This window comes from Ammospiza nelsoni, chromosome Z, assembly GCF_027579445.1.
Source record: "Ammospiza nelsoni isolate bAmmNel1 chromosome Z, bAmmNel1.pri, whole genome shotgun sequence".
NCBI lineage: Eukaryota > Metazoa > Chordata > Aves > Passeriformes > Passerellidae > Ammospiza > Ammospiza nelsoni.
In genome coordinates this window covers 66,944,263-66,970,447 of record NC_080669.1, presented here as the reverse complement: position 1 = coordinate 66,970,447, position 26,185 = coordinate 66,944,263, and the positions used below count along the sequence as shown (strand labels likewise).

Below are 26,185 nucleotides of genomic sequence, written 5' to 3'. Positions count from 1 at the left end.
TATCCTGCCGGTGCGCCCTTTCTTATCCCACAGGTGTTCCTATTCCCGCGGGGCGCCCTCTCTTCTTCCTGGTGGTGTACCCCATCCTATCCCGGGAGTGTTTCCTTTCCTATCCCGGCGCTGTTCCCTGCCCTGTCCCGGCGGCCTCTCGCGACCTGTACCGCCTCAGGGGTGCAGCTCGTTGTGCGGGCGCACTCGACCGTTATCGACGCGGCGGCGGCGGGGCCCGCAGCGGGCGAGTCGTTGCCGCCAGGGGGCGTCGGGCGCCGGGGCCAGCCGTGACGGACAGCTCAGGTAGCCAATAGGAGGCGGCGCAGCGGGAGGGGCGCGGCGGACGATGAGCGGGCGCAGGCGCCAGCGCCGCTTCCGCCCCCCCCCCCCCCCCCCTCCGCCATCGGGGATCTATGTGTGCGCGTCACGTCACGCCCCGCTGCCGTGGCTGTGGTTGCGCCCCTGGAGGAGGAGGCAGAGGGGGGAAGCACCGTGGAAAACGTCGTCCGCTCGCCCGCGCCTCCGCCGCCTCATGCCGTGGCGCCGTCCTTCCGCCAGCCCGGGAACCTGCATGGTCGGGCATGGGGAGCGCTGTGCCCTCCCGCGCCCCCAGGGCTGAGGCGCCGCTCGCCATTCTGCGGCGGCTGCTCGCCGCACTGGGGCTGCTGCTGCTGGGCGCAGGTACCGGAAGTGGGGGGCTGGGAGGGACAGGAGCGCAGCCATGTGCGCGCAGACTCGAGGAGCTGGCGGGTCCTTTCCCTTCCGGTAGAGCCTTTCATGAAGGAGGGATTAGCGAGCTGGGGCTATGTAGTCCAGAGGAGAGAAGACTGAGAGAGAATCTCGTTAGTGCATATAAATATCTCCATCCGAGAGGATGGTGCCAGATTTCTTCATTGGTACCGAGCGGCAAGAAGAGGAACAAGGCTGTAAACTGAAATACAAAAAGCTTCAACTCAACATTAGGAAGAACTTCCTTGCATTAAGGGTAGCAGAACACTGGAACAGGCTGGCAGGGAGGTCATGGAGTTTCCCTCTCTCGAGACATTCAAACCCTATCTGGACACGTTCCTGTGTCACCTGGTCTGAGCGATTCTGCCTTGGCGGAGGAGTTGGACTAGATGATCCCCAGAGGTCCTTTCCAGCCCTAAAAATTCTGTCATTCTGTGTTTTATTGGACTGTTTGATAACAGACTTGCTCAGCTAGCCTGATTTACTTGTGATTAAAATAATATTATGAATACAACTAAAGGGAAATAAAAGTTTTGATGCTTTGAAAGTCTGGCTCTAAACCCAGTATTCCCTCTGTCATTTTGCTTGGCGTGGGTCTCTTTTGTGTATCTGGAAACAGAAGTTGATTCTTGTTAGGGTTTTTTTCCCGTATTGTGCAGAGGCATGTATGGCTTGCACAAAGAAATTTTTACCTTACCTACACGAGTCATGGTCATACTTAGCTGTAGGTGGGGGATTCCTCATTCAACTTTGTGTTGTCTTGGGATTTTGACAGATTTGTGTTAGGTATGCGTCACTGGCAAAACAGTGCTCTTATAAATTCATGGTTTGGGTATGCAGAGTAAGTCACCGCAATACTGACTCAGGAAGGTCAGCTAAGGAGCAGGCAAAGAAATTGATGATATTCTCTTATCACTGGGTGCATTGCTGAAAACAGCTGTTTAAAAGTGAAAAATGTTGTTATTCAGGCTATTTTCTACTTCTCATGGCTCAGGAGTTTCTCATACATTTTGTTTTCCCTTTTTTTTTTTAACTTTTCTATGTGTCTTTGTGGCATTCAAAACCTGCTTTATGACAGTGGAAAATTTCAGTTAAATGTTCCCACAGATGAATTTTAGTAGATAGTTTTGCACGCTTGAACAGCTGTTGCATGAAGTTGTGCACCTATTCTTTATGAAGGTCCATTTTCTCTTTGGATGGCAGGAAATGTGATCTCTCCTAGATTGGGGTCCTCCTGGTTTTAACCTGTGAAAAGTGGGGTTCTGTTGCTCTTAGTGTGTCTTCATTTAATTTTTGCCCCTAGTAAGTTCTGCAATGTATAGGTGTGTTAGCTGAAAACTTGCACTTCAGACAACTGGGTTTTTTCATGCTTTAGTCCCCAAAAAATGAGCAGTGAAGCTTTAGCTATGGCAGTACCAGGGAAATAAAGCAGACTGCTTGTCCACTTACCTACCCATTCTCCCCCACTCTGGTTTCTAAAAGAGAACTTGGTTTTTGCTTTATTCAGTCTAGTTTTTGTCTAAACATTTTTAGACATTTGGCATCTAACATCTAAGCAATGTCTAAAGAACATTGCTTTGTTGCCTTTACCACATTCTTCGGAGGGGCAGAATTCTATATAAAGATTAAGTGAATTGTGTAAAGCACTTCAAGACTAAATGAAGACTTTCTTATTGACTAAATGATTAATTTAAACAGAGAACTGCATCATCATCTTGGTATCTAGAAAAATATTTGGCTTGTGCTTGATAGGACTTAGTGCTCTTAATTTTCATCTGGACAATATGAAGTAATGGATTAAGACATCACGAGTCCTGTCATCTGAGATAGTCTCCATTGTTATCTTTCTATCTTTCAACCTTTCTTTTTTCTAAAATGCAATGATTCCATAATGGGTGAGCACTTTTAAGTTTTTTTTAAGTAGTTTTCTATGGTACTTGTGGGAGTGGAAAGGGGGATTGCCACCGAGGAGGTTTGCTTTATGTCTTTCTGCTGTCTATTTTGTGCTTAGGTGACTGTGAGCTGCACACATCTTGTGGAATCCAGAAGTGCACCACTGATTTTGTATCCTTTACCTCACATCTAAACGCAGCTCTTGAGGACTTTGATTTGGAATTCTGCAAGGCCCTGCGGGCATACTCTGTGTGTACCTATCGCAATGCCAAAGTATGCCGTGGAAACCTAGTCTACCATTCTGCAGTGCTTGGGATTGGTGATCTCATGACCCAGAGAAACTGTACCAAAAATGGACCCATATCCTCCACCAACTCTGAAATGACCCATGATCTTTGCAACTACAGTGGCCACACAGAAGCAAGAGAACATCAGGGGGGAGAGGAGATACCTCCTCCTACTTACCTGTTTTGTGGTTTGTTTGGGGATCCTCATCTGAGGACTTTTAAGGATCACTTCCAGACATGCAAAGTGGAAGGTGCTTGGCCCCTCATAGACAATAAATACTTATCAGTGCAAGTAACCAATGTGCCTGTGGTCCCAGGATCCAGTGCTACTGCTACAAACAAGGTACAGATTATTTTTCTGCACTGTGCATGCATGCAGAAGTAAAAGGCCAAGACAGTTAAGTAAGTCATTTAGCTCTTAACAGTGAAGAAGTATATTAGCTTCAGAATCTTCTATGCAGTAGTATAAAAAAGTAAAACTCTTAGCATCTTCTTCAGTGAGCAAACAAAACAGGTTCGTTTCTTCCCTCTGCTCCTGCTTAAGACAAGAAAACCTGTGCATATCACCACACAAACCTGTAATTATACTGATGTAACGCTTTAAACAGTTATTGATTATTGAACATCTGTGACTGCCTCTGCACTAACTAGAAGTTTTAAAAAACCATACAATGCTTTGGATTGGAAGGGAATTTAAAGATGGAAAGAATATATGTGTCTTCTTTTTATTAATTTTCTAAACTTCACAGCTAAAACAAAACTGGTTACCAAAACACTGATGACTCAGAGCCAAAACAAGAGGACTGAGAGGAGGTAGCAAGCTAAATGTTTGTGACAAGGACTTAGTACCTCAGCTTTACTAAACAAGCAGTGGTCTTAAAATTGTGCCAAGAATATTAAACCCTTGTTGAGACAGGCAAGACTTAGGATTGTATGCCTCTCAGATACTTTGAGGAGTGTTGAGTAGAAATACGTCCGCTAGTATTTAATAACTGATGCTATTTCTTTAACTTAAGAAGAGTCCTTGTTTCTTCCTGCTGGATGTGGGTAGCAAGTGTGTCCATCAATTACTTAATCGTGCATTTGAAGATGATACTGTCACATATCTCTTTTGGAGGGAAAGAGCTTTTTTAAAAATTGTGGTAGCGTAGCTCTTGTATTGTCAAGCTACATCAGGCTATGTGTACACAGCCTCAAGACATTTACACTAGAGAATTTTCACTGTGTTGTTAAACCTGGAAGTAGGTTTTCTTAATTGCTGGACTCAGAAGCAGGAGTTGTCTCTCACAGTAGGGTAGAGCATCTTCTGTAGAGTTGGCTGGGCAGTAGTATTAATATAGAAAAATCAGTTTTACTATTAAGTTTGTGCTGGATTCTGAAGTATTGAAGTAATGGCAATGCTTGGATGAATGAACAGAGATTGAACCAAAGTTCAGAATTACATGTTCTTAACTTATACTAGTTTCAAAACCAGTCTTCATTGTGAATGAGTTCTGAAGGTGTATAAAATAAGGAATGAGAGTAATATGAGTGTGCTTTGCAAAAGAGACTTTTATCTCCTGCAGTCTCCTCCAGTGGCTTTTTCTAAAGTGGAAGAAAAAGCTGCATTTCATAATCTGCAGTAAGCTTTTATGCTCAGTTTTACTAAACTCTCGCTGAATTTTCTTCTTTTTCTTGTTCCTGATAGTAGTAGAGGAAAAAGTTGAGATTCTTGTGTACAAAGTGTATGGATGGCTAGGGTGTGGTTGTAGTAGATAGGTGATCATAAGTTTATCCCCATTCTGAAAATTATTGATTATGGTAGCACATTATGCTGGTATTTGTCTTTTCAAAGAGATAAAGAGGAGAACACCAGGAGTAAATGTACGCACATACTGAGGGAAAGTATGATTTTAAAAAGTGCGCCTTCTGTCTTTATATATTCTTGATAAGAGGGGTTTTTTCCTTTTTCTTTGATTTGGGTATTTTTTTCTTCTCTTCCACTAGTCCCTGTCATTTGCCCAAGTGCAGCTAAGTGTGCAGAAGCAATCAAATGAAACAAGATCTATTATTTACAATACTAGAAACATTTCTAATGCTGATATATCTTGCATGTTGCATAATGCTGTGCCCTGATCTCGGGAGAGGAGGTGACGCAGGCTGCCAGCAAGCTCCAACCCCCTTCCTCTGCACGTGCCTTTAAGTGGCTGCTCCCCACCTTGAGCCACAGGCTAGGGCCAAGGGTAGCAGTTTGGCCACTGGTAGGAACCCCTTCTCGTGACCTGGCCGAGCAGGCAACCGGAGTTCTCGTCCAGCGGGAGTGGTTAAGGAGAAAGAGAGGGACTCTCTGACTGCAGTTTCCAAGTTGCTTTTATTCCTTCCTGGAGAGGAGACCACAGATGATAACAAAGAAGCAAACCAACAGGGAGGTGGCACAGAGGAGCAAGGAGTATGCAGATACATTAACTTATAAAGGGGGGCTGACTGTGGGGAGGAGTCAGCCTAACAACCAATGGTTAACAACTGGGGAGGGGCTTAAGGGGGGACTAAACTATCATATAACCAATGGAATAGGAGAGGGGAGGAGAGCAGATGTAACTGACTAATAAGAGGAGGAAAATTACATAACTGACATGGAAGAATCTAGACAAAGGTGTGAGGATTAGCAAGATTGACAGGCTGTAGGGGCAGAATTACAGGGATTGACATCAAAGTATCTGGAAAAAGAGGCAGGAACAAGGGTGATTGATAGAGAGGGTTGGTACAATGTAGGGTGAAACCAACTAGGAATAATGTAGGGTTACATGGAACAGAACATCGCAAACATGTTGAAGCACAGAACTAAAAACAATAAAGCTGAAAACCACACCACCACAGTTGCCTAGTCCTTGAACTTTTTTCCTTTTTTTTGACAGATAACAGAATTTACCACACCTGTTGTAGGCAAGGAAAGTTGTTTGAATGTACAAGTGACTTAGAAGATAAACTTTAATATCTCTGATACATGCTCTTGACTCTGTTATTTCTAGTAGGAGCAGAAATACTACTCTAATGAAATAGAAGAGGCCTGTTAAGCTACACTACCACTGCTTCATTCACTCAAGTAACATTTTCCTCTGCAAGTATTCCATTTTAACTGTGGTTGGCTGTCTGCTGTTGGATGTGCTTAAATTATTTTGGCCACTGGATAGCTTAAAGGACTTCTAAAGAGCTACACTTCAGTGACATTTATCTACATAGAGTAATCTCTACCTGAGAGCATCCAATAGGTCATCTACCTTCACCATATGAAAAGTTTTCAGACTATTCCTTTTTGTTAGTTTGGCTGTTTTTTCATTGCACGTATTTGAAATAGATGTTTAATGGGAAATAAAAACAAAGGTATATGCTGAGCTTAAATTGTACAGAAGCCCAAGCAAATACTAACCTAATTAGTCCTGTCTAAAGAGGTTTAATGAAAAGAAGTACAACAAGTGTAGAAGATTTAATTTTTCCTGAATGCATTTTTCAGAGAAGTGGTTTTAGAAGCCGTAGAAACAGAATGGTTAATCTTCAGCCTATTCTCCTTTTGAAAGGTGCAAACTTTCCCTTGCCCTTGTAGGGAGTTAGTACTTTTCACTTTTATGGTAGCTTTCTGCTGTACCAATCTTTGAGGGAGTTGATAATGAAGGCAACTTTATAAGTGAAGTTTTCTTCTCTCTCCAAAACCTAAGAGACTGTGGGAACCCCAGCAGCCTGAGGACTATCCAGTAAGTTCATAAAGGACAAGAGAATGCCAGGACGACGCTTCAAGTAAGAATGTGAGGAATAAATGGATGTTGTCTCTCCCCTACCCCTGAACTTGCATCTGGCATGAAAGTATGAAAAGCAGGAAAAATTTCCCTTGAATCCCTTAATTGGAAGAACACATCTTGTGAGAGTTGTGTACTTACAAAAATGCTCTTCACAATTTGTTTGTAGATCTTTTGCACATTTGTGTTACTCATAGTAACATGTTATCTTTCACCATGAGCAGAGCTATTCCATATTCTGTGGTCTAGCTGAAACTTTGAAACTCCAGTTTTTTGAGCTTACCTGATGTACTTTTGCCCCTTGGCATAGGATCCTAGGGCCTTTCAGATGGAAAAGGAAGATCATCAGCAGATAACTGGGAAACTGAGTTTAAATTTATGCTCTTCTTTCTTTTTTTTTCTTTTTTTCTGACAGACTTCCTGCACGTGTTTTGAGTAGGTCACTGGCATTATTCGTGTTTGATTTCTGCAGCTGTAGATAAAGAGCTTCCCCCTATCTTGGAGGGAGTTTTGAATTCCCTGAGAATAAATGTCTATTACAGGGAGCAGGTAGGAAGGGTATTGTATAGTGCATGAAATAGTACATTGAGGTTTTTAATTTTTATTTATTGTGTCCTTTTTTGGAGTAGTACAAAGTCTTTATAGCCTTTTGCACCTGTGACAGGTATTCTGGATATCACTAAAGTTATTGTCCCTGAATAGAAACTGAGGCAGGGATGCTTAGGCTTGCCAGTGGAAAGCTTCCCTTCTTGTTTGGAGGTGTCTTCTTGTTTGCATTAATTGGAAATGGGGGTTTTCCTGTCCAGGTGTTTTATAATAGATAGCTTGAGGGTGAGAGAGTGAATTTAATGACACAGAGAAGGAAAAAAACTACACAGCTTTTCACTATAGTGATTTATTGGGTATAAACCTTGGAACCTGGGAATTGGTGCTATCAACAGGGTAAAGGAATTTTGAGGATAAATGTTATTTTACCCAGAGTCAAAAAACCTTAAATATCTCTTTTGTAGCATGGTTTCATATTTGCAGGAAATTATTGCAGAGTGAGTACAGTGTAATAGAAAAATAATTAAAAGGTAATTGGAAAATAAATGTTCTAAATGTTTTAAGAAATAGAAGGATCAGGTAACTTGTCACATCATTATTCTTTTCATCTTTATGGACATTTTGCTTAAGGCAGAGATTAATTTGTCTTATTAGGTAGAAGTAGCTTTATACTACAGTTTCATTGGAGGCTGCAATAGAATCATTGAGGTTGGAGAAGACCTTTAAGATCATTGAGTCCAGTTGGACTCAACTGTCCATTCCACCACTTAATGTAATCTGTGAGTGCCGTGTCTACATGCCTTTAAAGCATTTTTGGGGATAATGATGCAAGAGGCTGAGAAGCCTGCTCCAGCGCTTGACAACTCTTTCAGAGAAGAAATTTTCTCTAATATTCAATCTAAATCTTCACAGGACAGCTTAAGGTCATTTCTTCTCATCCTGTCACTTGCTGTTTGAAAGGAGCGACTGACTCTTTCCTGGCTACAACCTCTTTCCAGAGACTTGTAGAGAGTAGTGAGGTCTCCCTTGAGCTTCCTTTTCTCCAGGCTGAACGTCCCCAGTGCCCTCAGCCTCTATTCATCAGTCTTGTGCTTCAGATCTTTCCCCCCGCTCCTTTTCCCTCCTGTGGACTTGCTCCAGCACCCTAGTGTCTTTCTGGTTAGGAGAGGTGCAAAACTCAACACAGGTTTTGAGGTGTCACCTCAGCAGTGCTGAGTAGCAGGTACAGTCCTGCCCTGGTCCATATAGCTGCACTTTGGCACCCAAGGCAGGATGTCCTTGGTCTTCTTGGGCCCCTAGGCCCACTCTGATCCGTTCAGCCAGCTGAACAACCAGCATCCCTACGTCCTTTTCCACTAGCCACTTTTTCACTCACTCCTCCCCAAGCTTGGCAGTGTTACAATAAATGTTGAAGTTAATGATGTTAGATTCTAGAATTCTGTGAAATGCATAGTAAAATAACAACATAGTGATACCTTCGTCATTGTAATTGAATTGTGGCACTAGGGAGGATATCACTGTTGTCACTAGAAATGTAGGGATGTGACTACCATCAGGCTAAGAATAATTTATTGCACTTCAGTCTAAGAAAAATTTACTGCTCATCAGTCTCAGAGGCCGTGAGATTTTAGAGGAGCAGGCAGTCGGCTGTAGCACAAAGTAGTCACAAGTTTCTTCGTTACAAGGAAAATATATAACTTTCTAAACCAATGGACAGTTGCCACAGGATTTATCTTATTTTTCTAACCTATCACCTTTATTTACTTCTGCTACACTGTGGATTCTTTTTATCCAATGGTCTTCTAATTCACAGGCAGACATATGCTTCTATTGTTACTTCTAAACTCTTAGCTTATTCCATACAACCACACCCCTACATTATAAACCCTTCACCATTTTACCAGTACAGATTCTCACTTGCTTAAGGCATATTCTTACCTACAACTGTAGAAATACAAATGTATGATTTTTCTGCTTAGTATCTGTGTATTGTATTTTTTCATCAATCTAAGCCTCTAAGGCTGCAGATCAAACCCTTCCATGTCTGATTCCCACAGGAAGATAAGTACAAGAACTCAAGAGTTGAAAGTGTTGGTTTTGTTTAAGGCATGTTTAAGGCATTTTTGTTTAAACTTTCTGCAAACACATTAGGGTCTTCTCTAGAAATGGTAGTTTTACAGCTCAGTAACACCATCTTTGAAAGGTTTTGTATGTGCAGTGGAATTTAAGAAAGCTTTTTGAGCAGTGTACTCATCAGTACTGGCATCACTAGGAGTGGGAGGATGAAGTCCAAAATGAAATGTGTGAATTTTATGTGTGGGATTTCTTTGGTTTAGTAATCTTACTATAGCTGATGTTTGTTTATAGTATCCTCAGATACAATAAACAAACCTCTGGAAACCTTTACTTTCATCTTTCAGGGTGCCTCACTGCAGAAGACCTCTGTATGTGCCCAAAGAACAAGGCTGATACACTGATAGTTTCAAAGATCTTTCTTCATGTGAAGATTTTGGCATTTGGGTTTTTCCATCCTAAGTTTAGAAAGGGCAGCTAATCTAGTCTGTAAACAGTACTGCATAAGCAGCTTTGTGAAGGTGTTCTTGGGAACCAGACAGAATATGAAAAGTACTGTAGGTACATAAATATATATAACATGAGTTTGTTAGAAATAACCATTCTCACTTTTTAATTCTCTCTGATACCTTGGTAATTTAGAGAGAAAGCTCTGCAATGACCTTGTGCTTCATCTCCCTTCACAACAGGTTCTAAAGTATCTATAGTACCAGGGCATGATGCTGAGATAGGAATGTGTGATAAGGCAAAGCCCATGCAGCACTCTGGTTTTACTAATCTGGCCTATGTATTAGATGGATGCCACCCAACATACAATAGAATATTAAAAATCAGTGTCTTGAGCTGCAATGTTTAAATACAATTATGTCCTTGGAAAATCTTAATGGTCTCTGTTGAGTCTCTGTTTAGAGAGTCCTTGCACCATGGAGGCCTTTATTCATTTAATAATATTTCAGCTGTCATTCAGCATCGATTGTTACTGCTAATCTTAAATTAGGATGAAGGCTTCTTGTTCCTTCTCTGTGTTCTGAAATTGTGTGCATTTCATTCTTGTAAATGAGGGAGTTCTGGAGAGAGCAATGTGATAGCTGCTTCCTGATAAATTTTGCCAGGTGCCTTGCTTAAATATTTAATCAAGCAGCCAGTTCAGTGTCTCATTAAAACAATGTGACTTCTTTTTGGCTCCAGGCTAAGGAGACTTAGAGCTTTACTTCTGTAGGTGTGTAAATTATTCTTTCCTGGCAGAACAGTGCAAATGTGCTCAAGGAAATAGCAATGCTTCTTTGTCTGAGCAGGCTGAGATTGAAGTCTGTTTCATTCAAACTGTGTTACACAAAATAAAAGGACTTTTATTGCACTATGGCCTGGATTATATGCAGAAATATTAATCATTTGAGAGACCTCAAGTTTCTCTTCTGTAGGTTGCTGAGCTTACTTTACTAAGAACAAAGCTGTGAGATCATCTTTACAGCAACAGGGGCACTTGTGTGTTTTCTGGATTTTGGGCATAAGCGTTCCAGCTCAGCTGTGGTTCACAGTCATCACTTTACCAAATTACTTGACTACAGATGGTCTCAAGGTATATAGCTGATACATCTTATGCTGTATAACTAATTAATGCAAGGAAGAACCATTGGAAAAATCCAGTCAGCACTAGTGAGAATATATGAAGTCAAAATGGTAAGTAATGTCCATGCTGTGAGACAAACACTGACAAAGCATCAACCACCTGAGATTAACAAATATTGAAAATAAATGTAATATTGCTTAGGATACGTCTGCAGACTCCAAAGAAGAAATTGTTGCAATGGAAGGAGAGAGGTGGGAAGACTTGTGTCTAATACAAGTGGTGTAGAGAGGTGACGCTAATGAGGGCAGAGGTTTTATTCAAATTGTTTTTAACTGGCTCTTGATTTAACCTCTTCCTTTTACTTTAAAACAGAGAGGCAGAAATGAAAGTTGTGCAGAAGTGTGATGGTTAATGTGAAATTAAAATGTGAAGTTGCTGTGGAACAGATTTTAAGTTTAACCTTTGTTTAAAAATCCCTTCTGATATGTTTTGAAGTAATGTGAGTCTCATGGCAGACTACTTAAATCATAGACTGTAAATCATTTGATATAATCCATCAATGATGAAAATAATTATTACAATATCTATTCTTGGTGCAAAATATCTTTTGAGCTTTTCAAGAAGTCATTCCCCTCTAGTCATTCTTCCTCTAAAGGGAGTAGCATATCTGTTTGTAATACTTGGATGTGAATTCTAATTTTTGTTTTAGGAAAGCTGCTAGACACTCCGAACTTGGTCTGCCATATAGCCTAGTTATTCCCTTCAAGTAAGAATGGAGGCCCTGCTTTTTTTTTTTTTTTGTGACCTACTCCAATAAATAGAAAGGTTTAAAAGGCTAGTTCTAATATAAAAAAAATTAATTGCTTTATGCTTATGATTTTGATGTTGAGCGTCACTCACTCTTCAAAGGCACATCTCTGGGTGTCTTTCAGTTTTGCATTGTTTCTCCTGTGGGCACATTTTCTAGCACAGTGGACTCTAAAGTCAAATCTCCCAGTTCCTAGGACTAATGTATCCAGGATCCCTAAGCTGTTATTTGACTAGTTGTTGTTCTTGGTCCTGATTATACCTTTCCCTGATTTGCATGGTCTCATTCTGGTTTTGCCATAGTTGCCAGCATTGTGGGAATTATTCGGTCGTTATGCTTCTCTATCATTGCAGGATGCATTCCAAAGTGTTAAGGAAGTGTGAGGCAGGAGGTAGTTGTTATGCTTAATTAAATGTAAAGTGTTTTCCTCTCCTGACCGGGAGGCTGTTGCCACATGCTAATAGTCTTACTTCCAGACCAACAAAAACACAAATCTAACACATGCCATCCAGTAAAATACTGCTTTAAGCATGTGTACAGGCTGCTTTCCTTAGGCGAGAGTTGTGAACAGCTGACAGGTTTTAAGGTAGTGGGCAGTTCCAGACATATTCAGTTACAAAATGGAAAAGGGATTGAGGTGATGATTTCTTTCCACTAACTTTGCCCTCTTTTCCCCCTCCCCCGCAGATAACTATTATCTTCAAATCATACCAAGATTGTACAGATCAGAAAGTATATCAAGCAATGACTGATGATTTGCCTGCAGCTTTTGTTGATGGTACAACAAGTGGAGGAGATGAGAACACCAGGGGTTTGCACATTGTGGAGAAAGTCAGTGGCAAATATATTGAGATGCATGCAAGGTACATCGGAACCACAGTGTATATCCGCCAGCTTGGGCACTACCTGACCCTGGCCATTCGCATGCCCCAGGAGTTGATCGTGGCCTTTGAGGAGAGCCAGGATCTGCAGCTGTGTCTGAACGGCTGCCCTTCCAGTGAACGTATTGATCAGAGTGGCTACTTGCCATTGCCTGTGATGGGAAAGCTGCTTCCTTGGGGTACTGCATCTCATCCCCGATCAGGGTACACACTGGAAACAGCCACCACCAAATGCCATGAGAAGATGCTTGTGAAGGACATCTATTTTTACTCATGTGTATTTGATCTACTCACCACTGGCGATGACAACTTCACAGCTGCTGCTCACAGCGCCTTGCAGGATGTGGAGGCACTGCACCCCAGCAAAGAGCAGTGGCATATCATTCCCAGGAGTGGAAATGATGGTGTGGGCAGGGATAGCAAATTCTTTGTCAGTCTTGGACTTCTATGCTTGATCCTTGTTCCATATTTGTATGATTTTTTTAGACTCTTAACAAAATTTTGAAATATATATTGTTATAATATATTGAGTTAAGAGGAATATGTATGTATATACCATGTATATGAAGGAATGTTTTGTCTTGCGGCATCAATCAGATAGGATGTTCACTGTTTTCATGTATGTTTGATTCAGTATTCTATGTATCTATTTGTTTTACAGTTGTTGAAAAGTTTTATAGTGTCCCTGCATTGAGACCTGATAAAAAGCACTTTATTTTTCACACATTGAATATATAAGTGTGTACCTCAGTAACTATGTGTTACACAGTGCTCTCTTTTCTCTAAGTACTACTTGGTTTAGCACATTTTTTAAACTGTTTTCCCAAGAGACCTTTAGTTAATGCCAAACATGTATCTTTTGAAGTTAGTGAATGGTCTCTGGAGAGAGCTTAAACTTAGAGGGAACACCTTTTTTTATTTTTTTTTTATTATTCTCTCCACAGGCCCTCCAGTTGTCTGTATTCTAGAAGGCTACAGATTTATGGTTTTTTCATGCTTGGAAACCCCACAATGTATCAATCTTTGCAAAAAGTTGTAGGTGTGATTCATTAGCATACCAGTAAGTATTTGTGCGTGTGTAATAGAGTGGCTGTGCAGTGTGTAAATATTTTAAATTATTATAATAGAAGAACAGTTGTCGTGTCCCATCCCTGCCCCTGCTGAGGAATGTCAGTAAGGTGGTGTAAGTGACCCCTGGTGGGGTGCACAGAAATTGGATACATAGACCATGTACTGGGCAGGTAATCTATAAACAAACTCTCAGTTTGTCTCCTAGCCAAACAGGATGGATAGGATACTGGATAGCTATGTGCCAAATACAGTTGTTATGCTTCTTGCAGATGCTTGTTTCCCTCTGTTATATAGGATATGTAAATTTATGACCAGCAGCTGCAAAACAGGCTAGTTTATTGAAAAAGATGAGTTTATTGAAAGAGATGAGAAAGCTAAGATGAGGAACCATTCCCTCAAGATCAACAACTCCCAGTTGTACAGTTCCTTTGTGGTGTTTGCAGAGATACAAGAATTTTAACACAGGGATCTGTGTTACTTCTGCATCCCTCCTGAGAGACATTATAAAAATCCTCTTTTCAAGTTATTGGAGAACTCTCAGACCAGAAGAACCCCAGAACAGAAAATTATTTTCTGTAAAACTGAAGAAGAGATGGGGAAATTTGAATAAATTATACAGAAAAGTCAACAAGATTGCAGAACTTAGTGTAACAAGGTGATCTGTTAAATATTTATGGAGTATTTCAGCTGCAAGGCTAATCACACAGTGTATAAGCAAAGTGCCAAAACTTAAAAGAAGTTAGGTCAGATACATACAAAGAAATACAGACCTAATAAACCTAATCACAACTGTGAATGTTGCTTCACTAAGCTTGTATTTCAACTGGAAGTTGAAGTGTGTGAGAAATAATCTTATCTGGAAGATGAATGAGTCAAACGAGTTGTGGAAATTGCCATAGAAGGCAAAAGGTGCTTTAAATATGTATATGTTTACTGTACACAGAAGGCAGCTGTCATATCTGTGGGAGCTTTCTCACAGGGTCAGTCTAACACCACAAGCTCTGGAGAAGGCTATGTAATGTAATCATCCATTGGTATTGTAATGCAACAACCAGTCAGCCATTACTGATGCTGTTTGCTGGGCGTTCTCTTAAGCTACCTTGGATATTGTCACTCAAAAGGGTTTTTGAGTATCTTCTAGAACTGTCCTAATCATATGCTAACAGAGCTTCTAATAACAGGTGATTATAGTTCTCTGTAGTTGTGGAGTCTGACGACTTCCTTAGTGAGCATATTGCAGGACTGGCAGAGACTGTATGCCTAATCCTTTATTTTGTGTGTACAGAAGGCTCCTAAATAAGGGTATTATAAAAAGAAATAGTAGGCTCAATTGCGTGTCAAACCAAAGATTATTTTTTTCTTCCTGGAAAACTTGTCTGGAATGTGCATAGAGCATCTGTTAAGTGGAATACAACCGGAAAGTACAACCTTTTCTTATGGGTCAAGTTACAGACCTTCAAAATTGCATTTCCTTTCAGACTACTGCTGTACTACCAGAAAATAGGATACCAATTATTTATATTCTCCTACTTTAGCATTATGACTACTATGCCTTTGTTGTATGAGTTTTGAGGCTGTGCCAGTGTCTGTTTACTTATATATACTCCAAAGTGAAGCAAGCAATTCTGCAAGCTTTGTACTACCTAATGAGAGTTTCATTACTGGACATGTTTTGAAAAAAAGCCTAGGAGCATTATGGCTTTCTTCTCCTCTGAGAAGAGTCACAGAGCACAGTTTAAAATCTTGCATTCATTTTGTCATAAAGGTACAGCTATTGTCTGAAATTTTCATGCTCTGGTTATTTAATGCCCATCTGTGTCTTGACTGATATAAATTATTTAGTGTCTTTCCCTGTTCCAGTTATACAATATCCAAATGGGACTAGTAGCAATTCCCTTTTTTTAGCAGGTATTATGTGTTTTTTACAAGGTAAGTATTCTCTGTACTGTGCTGCTACTTCTCTTCAATTGTATTCAAAACAAATAGGGATTGTGGGGATCAGTGTTGTGCATTAGATTTTATAGTTCTCATTAATTACCTTGTTATGCAGAGCAACATAGCTACAGATTGAGTACAAGTATGCAGGTGAATTTGTGATGCTGATGTAAAACAACTGCATCTGATCTGATTCAGAATTCTTTATGTTTGTAAATGAACTTTGTTGACATTAAAAGCTGCTATTACTAAATTGACTGTGAACAGTAAGATTGATTAAAATCTTTGTGGAGGGGTATATATAAGAACTCATTAACTAGATATAAAAAAAGTATGTCATACGAGGTGTGCCAATACCTTATTTATAGGAATTATTTTACACTTATTTTCCAGTTACATTATTTTACAATTATTTTAGAGCTTAATGTACACATCTGTCTACACTGTAACAATAGAAGAATATTTATTTATGTACACAAAATATGTACATGTCATTGATTTAGCATGTGCTGAGGGCTGGATCTACAGAAGTTCTGTATATCTAGTTAGTGTGTGAAGTATCTAAATCCAAAACTGAGGCACACAGTAAAGCCTTTTCATCTTGAACCCAGATGTTTCTCGGGGTGAAGCAGTCCAGCTGGAGAACAATTGTCCTTCTCGGACGCCCTGGCTAGCTATCCAGCACCGCTAGCAGTAGGGGGGCACTATCCCAATTGCTGTTAGCAAACTATATACAGACATGAACAGAACAGGACAATCGGAATCAGTGGCGTGAGCTGTTTATTTCACACTTCAGTCTCAGTACATTGTTAGGACAATGGAGACAGAGTATGTTTACAGCTCTCTGATTCAAATGGAATGCCAAGGAAACATCGTATTACAGGGTAGCATAAAGGCATCTCAGCCTAGGTTTCAGCCAATCACACATAGAGCAAAACATATTAACAATAATTCTATCCAATCATATGAAACACATGTAATCGTAGTTAACACAATAGAGACTTATTTTCTAACACAATGGCTGGTTTATGAGAGACAAAGCACAGAGACTCATTCATACTAACCTTCCAAAGATATATATTACATAAACTTGTTGCAACCTATAAGGGCAAATCACAGGGGCTTATTGTTCTATTTCTCACATCTGCTCTACTGCTTAGAAAACTTTTCGCTGTATTAGCAATGTTCACAAATTTGCTGTCTGAGGCCTGGTTTTTTTACCACTTGTTGAAGTGAGGGGGAGACGACCATCCTTTAATGCATCGAACTCCGATTTATTGATTGATCAGTCACTTTAAGTAGCAGTGTTAATTAACTTCATGCATATTCCAAAATCCAGGTTTACGATAGGCTAACAGAGAAAACTCTAACCACTCCTTTTGTTTTACAATACCGTTGATTGTTTACACAAAATAAAACCAGTGTTCCCACTGTGATATGAACGGTTCCCAAAACTTCCATATCTGTTCCCAGGGTGCCATCTTTTCCCAGAGAGGGTGTTTCACTTGTTATGGGAAGACTGCCTGAGAACCTTATTGTTTATACAATGATGCCTGAGAGAGACTAATTGTTTATAGAACTCAGGCTGGGAACTGCTTTGGAACTGCTTCACAGCTACCTGTTACCTTTCTCTCAATTGCATGGCTTCATGGCCTTTTTCTTTAAGCCATGCTTGAACTAAACTCCCGACATTTCCCCCGTCTTTTTCTTTAAGAGAAAGGAGGTTAGTTTGCCACATTTTCTCTATCGTCCTACTAACCATCTTTTGGATACAGCTACAGAAACAAGGTACGATAAGTAAAAGCAATAAGAGTACACCTAATATCCCTATAGCATATTTTACAAGGTTTCTTAGCCATGATCCCAATCCTAAATTTTTAAGCCACTCATCAATTCCCAATCCTTCTTCTTCTTTAAGGCTGTTAAGCCCTAATCGTAGCTCTTTTAACTTAGCAAGAATAGATACAGAATGATCAGATAAGTTCATGCAACACATCCCTTCAAACTCCTCACATCCATGGCCTTGAGCTAATAGTAAGAAATCTATAGCAGCTCTATTTTGTAAAACAGCGTGACTAACACTTTGTACATCTGAAGTTAACATCTCTAATATCTGTGAAGTTCTATTTAATTCACCCTTAGCCCAACACCCTATTTGTTTTGCTAGAGTCATTGCTTTGCTTGCAGCACCCCATGGTAGGAGAGCTGAAACCATCACTTGTTTAAATTTACTCCAGAACCATGGATCTCCTATTTGACTACAGTCTAAGTTATGTAAGCTGCGCCTTTGCCTGCTTGTCTTATGACTTAGTTGCGTTAACACAGATATATTAGGGTGGAATAGTGATAACTTGCCTAAATAACAAGGTCCACCCTGAGGCTGGGCAGGTATACCATTCCAGGCTCTATCTCCACAAATTAGAAATATTCCTGTAGGTAATTTCTTAGGTGTCAGGATATTAGAGCCTTTACATTGATTATAAAGCTGTTTGGACACTATGTCTGGGCTTAGAGATGAATCCAGAGTAGCCCATGTTTGTTTATGCTGACTCATCTTTTGAGAATTAGAGTAATCAAAGCTGAACCATCCACCGTTGGAAGTGCTGGTCATGCTAGCATTTGCACTTCCAGAAAGCTCCAACTCCTCAGGTGGAGAATGCAAAGGAATATTAAGTGATTGAATTAGCAGACATTGGCGGTAGCCGTCACTCTGACTGGCAGTATACCCTTTTTGCGCAGGCAATTTAATATTTACCATATTGTGCATACATAAGGCACGGTTATTAATAAGACTGCAGAATTCTTGAGGAGACCATACTGGCAATGCTGAGACAAAGCGACGACTAATTAATCTGTCTAGCAAGTGTTATTCATACATTATCTCTAGGTTGATTAAAATGTGTTACCTTTAATTCTTCAGCTACTATTACACCTAGCAATATAACAAAAGTAAACCTCATTTTTCTGTTTTTACTTTGACCTTCTTTTTCTTATCAGTTTTTAACCTTGCTGTTCCCGATACCTGAAGACCACACCTTTGTAACCTTCTAATGCAGTTATCTAATGCTTGATTGGGATCTCCTTTTATAGGCCCTACAACAGAATGTTGTGTTAAAGGCACCAGTTTTCTATACCTTACAGAGGTTATATATGATGCACTTTGAGCTTTAACCCTTTTCAAAATACACTGCACCTCCCACCGATAATAAGCCAAGATTTTCTGCTCATGTGATTCATAAAGATCTAAAGCTGAGGCAGTGTTTAGTCCTGTTTCATTTCGTAGTGCCCACTCCCAATTATGTTCCCAGGTATGTCTATAATTACAGGTGTTACACCATAAATGAAAAAGTGACAACTGATCCACCCAAAAGATCTTGTCACAACCCCCACAACACAGTGCACCCAAGCAGCACAATTTGGGCTGTGACATTCAAGGCAGCTCTCTTTTGCCGGTCCTTTTATATGGAAAGATGATAATGATTCAATAATGTCAATCAGTTCCCTGGTCATCCGGCAACGGCGTTTTATCCTTAAGGGTTAAAACCACCCCCAGCTGAGCCACAATGTCCAGCCTTATCAGGCATTACAGGGTAGGTGGTAATTAGACTAAGAAAAGAAGGCTGTTAGCTGTTTTCATTCATGTGAACCTGCAGAGGAGGTGAATGGCGAGTCTGAAAACGATCCTTTCTGTCCTTGAGATTTTCACATCCACCTTTTCCTTGGGTTTCTCAGAAAAGTTCAAAATCAGTTTTACAGTCTGTAATTCTTTAGTCATTTGGCTGAAATGGCATCAGCTGGGCGATTCTCAGTCCTTAGTTGATTTGGAGTGGTGAGAAAGTAGTATGCACTTGAAGCACTTAAAATATTTAACTTAGCAGACTTATTTTCAAATTAACAGAACTTAACTGGCTTCAAAATTCTATGGGCTAACTGTGCTACACTCTTTGCAACATAAGAATAGGCAATTCTAATAACTAAATAGTATTTTCAGCTAGCAAAGTTTCTCTGATGTTCACAACAACACTTTGAACACAAGTCACAAAATAAACACCTATCGTAAAAGCATAGATCTATCTAACATCACTTAAACTTAATAGCACTTATACTTAAAATACTTAAACTTAAAATATTTAAACTTAATAGAACTTAACATTACTTAAACTTATCTTTACTTAAACTTAATAGATTTTTAAATCAACAGAACTTACATGTAAAATCTCTTAATTCTAACAAAACTTAACTATAACAAAATTTAACTGATTTTAAATAACAGACTTATTTGTAAATAATGTAAGATCAAACTTAACAGAATCTAACTTATCTTAAACCTAATATGATTTAACCTTAACAGACCTCGAACTTAACAGAAAATAAACTTAACAAACTTAACCTTAATAGTATTTAGCATTTAATTTACTTAAACTACTTAATAACAGATAAAACTTACTATAGACATAAAATATAGCATTTACTATAACTTACTTACAGGCCTGATTCTAAAATATTAAGCTAAAATAACTTTGTTCACGTGTTTGCTATAGCATTTCTATATCAAAAAGCACACTCACGACATCTCACTCATACAATCAGTCTAACATATCTTAACATTTTTAAACTTTTCAAAATATAATTCTAGAGTCTGATGTTCCACTGACTGAGCCATCTGGGCTTCTGATGTTAAAGTCTCTGCCAATACAGGTGATTTCAAGACAGCACAACCAATGCCGAGCCAAACCGGCCGAAATTTGACCCATGCATACAGTACGCTGATTCCTGTTTCAGTCTCTGCCAGGAAGAACAAAAGTGCCTTTAACTTTCCTTGTTTACCATCACTTGTTTCTTAATTTCAACAGGGATCTTTTCCTTTTGTTGACAAAAGTTAGATCCATTAGGCTGTTAGGTCTTAAACTGAAGCTTTTGCCGGCTGTAGGAGGGAGGGAGAAACGCTCCCGCTGCAAAAAGCGCTCCAGTCCCGCGGCGCTGGGCACTTTGTTTACTCGCCGGCAGGCTGACTCCGCTGCAGGCACCGCTGCACCCGAGGCGGCTCCCCCCGCGGCGGCTTCGCTCTCCCCCTGCGGCGGCTTCGCTCTCCCCCCGCGGTGGCGGCTCCGCTCCCTCTCAGGTCGGCGCGGCTCGGCTCCCGCGGTGGCGGCTCCGCTCTCACCGCCGCTGCCTCCGCTCTCCCCGCCGCTACAGCGCAGCATTTTAGGCGGTCGGTCGCCGCGGCTGCTCCCCATGGCGGAGCGCCCGTGCCGAGTTCGGAGTAGCACAGACTCGGAAGCACCATGAGCTGCGGCCGCTGTCTTGCACTCAGAGAGATAGTAAAATAGTGCACCATATATCACTCGCCATGGCCTGCTTAGCTTCTTGGCAGTTTTACCACTCTCTAAAGCAGCCTCTGACAATAAATCAGCGAATTCACGCAATTCCGTTAACTCCTAAACTGTGTGGGGATTCACAAAGATTCCCCGTTCCAGACCATAAGCCAGAAGACCTTGCAATTCCTTCCGTAAGTCTATTCCCTTAATTTGCCTTTTTTGCAAAAATGTAATAAAAAGTTCATATGCGGCTTGCCTTTCCATACCTCTTTTTAAGTGCGCACTTTTGCCTAGCAGCGTTTTCCCAGACTTCGGCTGCACATATCGGCTGGACCCATCTAATATGGTCGCCAGGGCACAGCGCGTATCGGCGGCTTTTTTCCTCCGCTTTGGTTTCGCGCTTATTTGCCGCTCCTGCTGCTTCGGAGCCCGAACCAGTCCTCACTTCTCGTGGTGTTCGCAATCCCCGTGGTGTTCGCGATCATTGTGGTGTCCGCTATCACGTCCGGGTGTCACCATTTGTTGAAGTGAGGGGAGAACGACCATCCTATAATGCATCGAACTCCGATTTATTGATTGATCAGTCACTTTAAATAACAGTGTTAATTAACTTCATGCATATTCCAAAATCCAGGTTTATGATAGGCTAACAGAGAAAACTCTAACCACTCCTTTTGTTTTACAATACCGTTGATTGTTTACACAAAATAAAACCAGTGTTCCCACTGTGATATGAATGGTTCCCAAAACTTCCATATCTGTTCCCAGGGTGCCATCTTTTCCCAGAGAGGGTGTTTCACTTGTTATGGGAAGACTGCCTGAGAACCTTATTGTTTATACAATGATGCCTGAGAGAGACTAATTGTTTATAGAAGTCGGGCTGGGAACTGCTTTGGAACTGCTTCACAGCTACCTTTTACTTTTCTCTCAATTGCATGGCTTCATGGCCTTTTTCTTTAAGCCATGCTTGAACTAAACTCCCGACAACCACCTTCTCAAACCTCTCTAATTTTATGAATCCCAACACCCAATCTCCGTGGTTTGGGACAGCACCTGAGATAACCGCTCTGTGCTATGACAGCAGCACTACCTTATGGTAGGACATGGCTTGGCTTAGGCCAAGTCAGCAGAAAAAGAAGAGAGCGCTCTCTCACAGCTACGGTGAATCCAGGTTTATTGGGTCCCAGGGGGAACTGACAGCCAAAGGGAAAGAGGGGGAAGTTGCAACAGCTTATAAGGAGGGAGGGAAACAAGGGAGGAGTCGGTCCTTGGACGAATAGGGTTTCAGAGGGGAGTGGGATACAAAAGATTGACTTGGGGAGAACACCAATGGGGATAACTTGAGGGTGGGGCCCTGGCCTCTGAACCAATCACTCAATGCTCTAGCTAGAAATTTCTAGAGAGTTCTAGAGAGAAGGGTAGGAGCGCCGAGTGACAGGGCACTGGGGAGGGATTTGAGAAAGGGTACATTAATCTCCAAGGCAACTGGGGAGGAGTTGGGATAACTGGCAGCACAAGGGAGGGAAGGGAGAACCAGGGCAGAACCATTACATGATGGGGGCAACAGAACAGTCCAACTTACATAGACACAACACAACATCTCCCCCTTTATTGTTTAAAAAAAATAATGAAAGGTAATCTCCAAATGATGGAGGACACAATTGAAACTACAACTAAAATTAAAAGAACTAAAAGCACAGAAAATCGGCCCCACCCGACCTGAGAGACCCCATAGGATAACAGCAGCTTGAGAGGGAGCCATCAGGTTGGGGTTGCTGAAACAACAGAGAAACAAAATTGAGAAACAAGTTTGAAAACCTTGGTTCTGCCCCAGGAGGAGGTCTAGATCTAGGCTGAAGGCTTTGTGCTTCCTCCTCCAACAGGCCTCCTCGACCTGCGCCACAACCCCGACTACCGGTGCTTTCTTTGGAAGAAAGGGCCGGACCCATTTGGATGGAGCCCATTTCAAACCTGAGGGAGTGGACACACATGCGTATCCCTTTCCCCAGGTTCCCAGGTCAAAGGGCCCTTCTGTCTTCCAGGTCTCCGGATCCTTGACTAGGACTGGAGGCCTGGCTTTCAGGTGCAGCTGTATGTGGTGACCAAAGTGCCCCACTATAGAAGGATTAAGGTTGTCAAGTGCCTTGGACAGTCGGACATGTGGGGACTCCACTGCCGTGCGTTGTTGTTTCAGAACCTTTTTTAGGCTCTGGTGGGTCCTCTCCACCACGGCTTGGCCTGTCGGGGAATAGGGGATGCCAGTCTTGTGCTCTGTTCCCCATTGCTGCAGGAAGCTCTTGAGTTCCCTGGATTTGTACACTGGGCCATTGTCAGTTTTGATGACCTTGGGGGTGCCCACCACACAGAAAGCCTGCACAAGATGTTTTTCTGTGTTGGCTGCTTTTTGCCCTGTATGGGCAGAAGCATAGACTGCACCAGAGAAGGCATCCACGGAAACATGGACGTAATTCAACCGGCCAAAAGATGGGACATGTGTCACGTCCATTTGCCACACCTCACAACTAGACAAGCCTCTGGGGTTGATACCAGAGTTGATGGATGGGAGTTGATGGGACTGGCACTGAGACCAAGTAGCCACAATCACCTTGGCCTGTTCTCAAGTGACCTGAAATTTTTGAACAAGGCCAGGGGCGTTTTGGTGGAATAGCTGGTGGCTAATCTTAGCTTGGCTGCACACATCCGGGAGTGGGGGCCATCTGGACTGGAATGGGAAGGGCATCAGCTCTTTGATTGCCCTCTGCAATGAACCCCAGCAGGTCGGTATGCATTACGAAAAAGGTTGCTCTCGGTGGGAGACCAGCATGACTAATCTTGAGAGCAAGTTGAATAAGGGAATGTTGGACACTTCCTGCAATACTGCATTTTCTGCCCTGGACACTACACCTGCAATGTAAGACGAATTTGTGACCAAATTGAACGGTTCAGAGAACCTCTCGAAAGCCCTGATGACTGTGTCCAATTCAGCTACTTGAGGTGATCCTTCCAGCTCAGTAACATCAGCCTCCCACCGCTGGGTTTGAGGATCCTTCCAAGTCATTACAGACTTGTGAGATGCTCTGGACGCATGAGTAAACATGGTCAGTGCCTTCAGAGGGGTTTGTCTCTGAACCGAGAGCCGAAAAAAAAAAAAAAGACAAGGAAAATTGAACATCCTGATTAAAAATTTTGTGGGCCAGCTGATCAACAGCGATTTGGCTGGTGTAGCTGTCCAGTGCTAATTGTAACATCTCATTCTCTCTGAGCAGTTTGTCAGATGTGTCCTTTTTGAATTGGCCCAATTTCAATTGGATGGGGATGTGAATGCTGTCAAAATCACAACCTGCAAGCTTCCTGATCTGTGATCTTGCCTTGCGGATCAGTTCTGCCATCAGCTCTTGTGGCTGTGTCATCCTCTTGGACCTATGGTGGCCGAGGAAGAGCCACTCTATAATTAAGAGAGGGTCTCTCGAGCCTCGGTCGTTGTCCTTGGGTGACTCGTCCCACTGAAAAATCACCCCATGGAGGTGTGGCAACTTTCCTAGAATAATAAATTTGAACGGCAGACCCGGCTGATATCTGTGGGCCTGCCTGGCTGAAGTGGACTTTTGGATTTTCTCCAGTGCTGTCTCTGCCTCCTAGGTAGAGGCAGGAGGTAAGGAGAACTGAGCTCCTCTCCCCTCTTCAATAAATTGAAAAGGGGGCTAGGTCATTGGTTGGAATTCCTAGCCAAGGCCTTACCCAATTCAAAGACCCACACAACTGGTGGACATCTGCCAAGGTCTTAACATTACCCTTTATAACCAATTTTTGCAGCACAATGGTCCGCCTGCTAATCTCCAAACCCAGGTACTTCCAGGGTGGCATCCACTGAATTTTGTCCTGCTGAAGCTCGAAGCCTGCAGCAATCAATGCATTGCTTGTCAGGTCAAGTACGTGAGTAAGTATGTCATCCATTGAAGCAAACAAGTATGTCGTCCATATAATGGAGAATTATAGCGTCTTTTGCAGCTGTATGTACTGGGGACAACAAGGAAGCCATGTACCACTGGCAGATAACAGGGCTGTTTTTCATTCCCTGTGTTAAAACACGCCAGTGGTAGCGCTTCCTTGGGGCTTCGTGGTTGATGGTGGGGACCATGAAGGCAAAACATGGGGCATTGTCAGGAAGTAGGGGAATTTAAAAGAAACAATCTTTTACATCTACAATTGCCAAATCCCAATTTTGGGGGAGCATCATTGGGGACAGCATCCCCGGTTGGAGAGGACCCATGTCCTTAATAACATTATTAATTTGGCGGAGGTCATGGAGGATCTGCCACTTATCTTTGTTGGGTTTTTTGATGACAAAAACTGGGGAGTTCCATTCCGACATGGTCTCTACTAGATTACCTTTAAGCAGCTGCTCCTGGACGAGCTCATTGAGCGCCTTCAACTTTTGTTTATTGAGTGGCCACTGTTCTACCCATACTGGTTTATCGGTCTTCCAATGCAACTTCTGGGTAGGATGCTCTTCAGTGACCGCAACCCAAAAAACCTGGGGAGCCGCTGGGAGGTCCATTCTGGCTCCCCACTGGGCAAGAAGGTCTCTCTCCCACAGGGGTTCCATATATTCTAAAACAAATGGGCGTATAGATGCCAATTGCCCATCCAGCCCCTTAATTTGCACAATATTCTTGGATTGTCTCGCCAATTGCATGCCCCCAACACCTTGAACGCGACCAGCCACATCCTGCAACTCCCAATGTGACAACCATTCTCGAGAAGGAATGATCGTCACATCTGCCCCTGTGTCCAAAAGCCCCTGGACAGATTTGTGATCTCCACCCCTCAAAAGGCAGCAGGTGATCTGGGGCTTTTCTCTCCCCAAAACCTGGGTCCAGGCTGCCATGTAAGGGACATATTGCCGAGGTATGCAAGGCAGCTCTGAACCCCAGGTCAGCTCAGGCACTGGGATGGCCTGAGCTACAACCTGGCCTTCAGGCAGGAAGAGGGGAGGGCGGACACAGTACAGCCCCATAGCAAACTTCCCTGGGTCTGATGTTAAGAGACCCGGGACTATATTTAATTCAAACAGTCTAAACTTTGTGTCTCTGACGACCACATACTTACATCCAATCTGTCTCCAGTTACCTGGGCACTCAAGGGAAACAGTTACCAGATGGAAGTTGAAGTCTCTTAGATGGAGTGGTCCGATCAGCTGCAACCTGAAAGGGATAGTTTTAGAAAGTGTGGTTAAAATGGGACTAGGTTGAATGCAGTCTAGACAAGTCAAGTCCGGTTTCACAAAGTCAGGTTTGGTTGTGGACACAGGCA

At 42.0% G+C, this 26,185-nt stretch overlaps 1 protein-coding gene across 1 annotated transcript; it reads left to right on the top strand.

Moving 5' to 3' along the window:
• Positions 1–457: 457 nt before the first annotated feature.
• RGMB (repulsive guidance molecule BMP co-receptor b) lies at positions 458–15,807 on the top strand. Its single transcript, XM_059493022.1, has 3 exons — positions 458–672; positions 2,732–3,243; positions 12,355–15,807. The coding sequence occupies exons 1-3, from the start codon at positions 573–575 to the stop codon at positions 13,051–13,053; spliced, it is 1,311 nt and encodes a 436-aa protein (XP_059349005.1). The 5' UTR covers positions 458–572; the 3' UTR covers positions 13,054–15,807.
• The last annotated feature ends 10,378 nt before the right edge of the window (positions 15,808–26,185 follow it).

Bases quoted from the DNA above. Each gene is read 5' to 3' on its own strand.
- RGMB (XM_059493022.1), top strand. From the start codon at position 573: ATGGGGAGCGCTGTGCCCTCCCGCGCCCCCAGGGCTGAGGCGCCGCTC. The intron at 673-2,731 runs GTACCGGAAGTG...TTTTGTGCTTAG, and splicing joins GCTGCTGCTGCTGGGCGCAG to GTGACTGTGAGCTGCACACA. The intron at 3,244-12,354 runs GTACAGATTATT...CCTCCCCCGCAG, and splicing joins GTGCTACTGCTACAAACAAG to ATAACTATTATCTTCAAATC.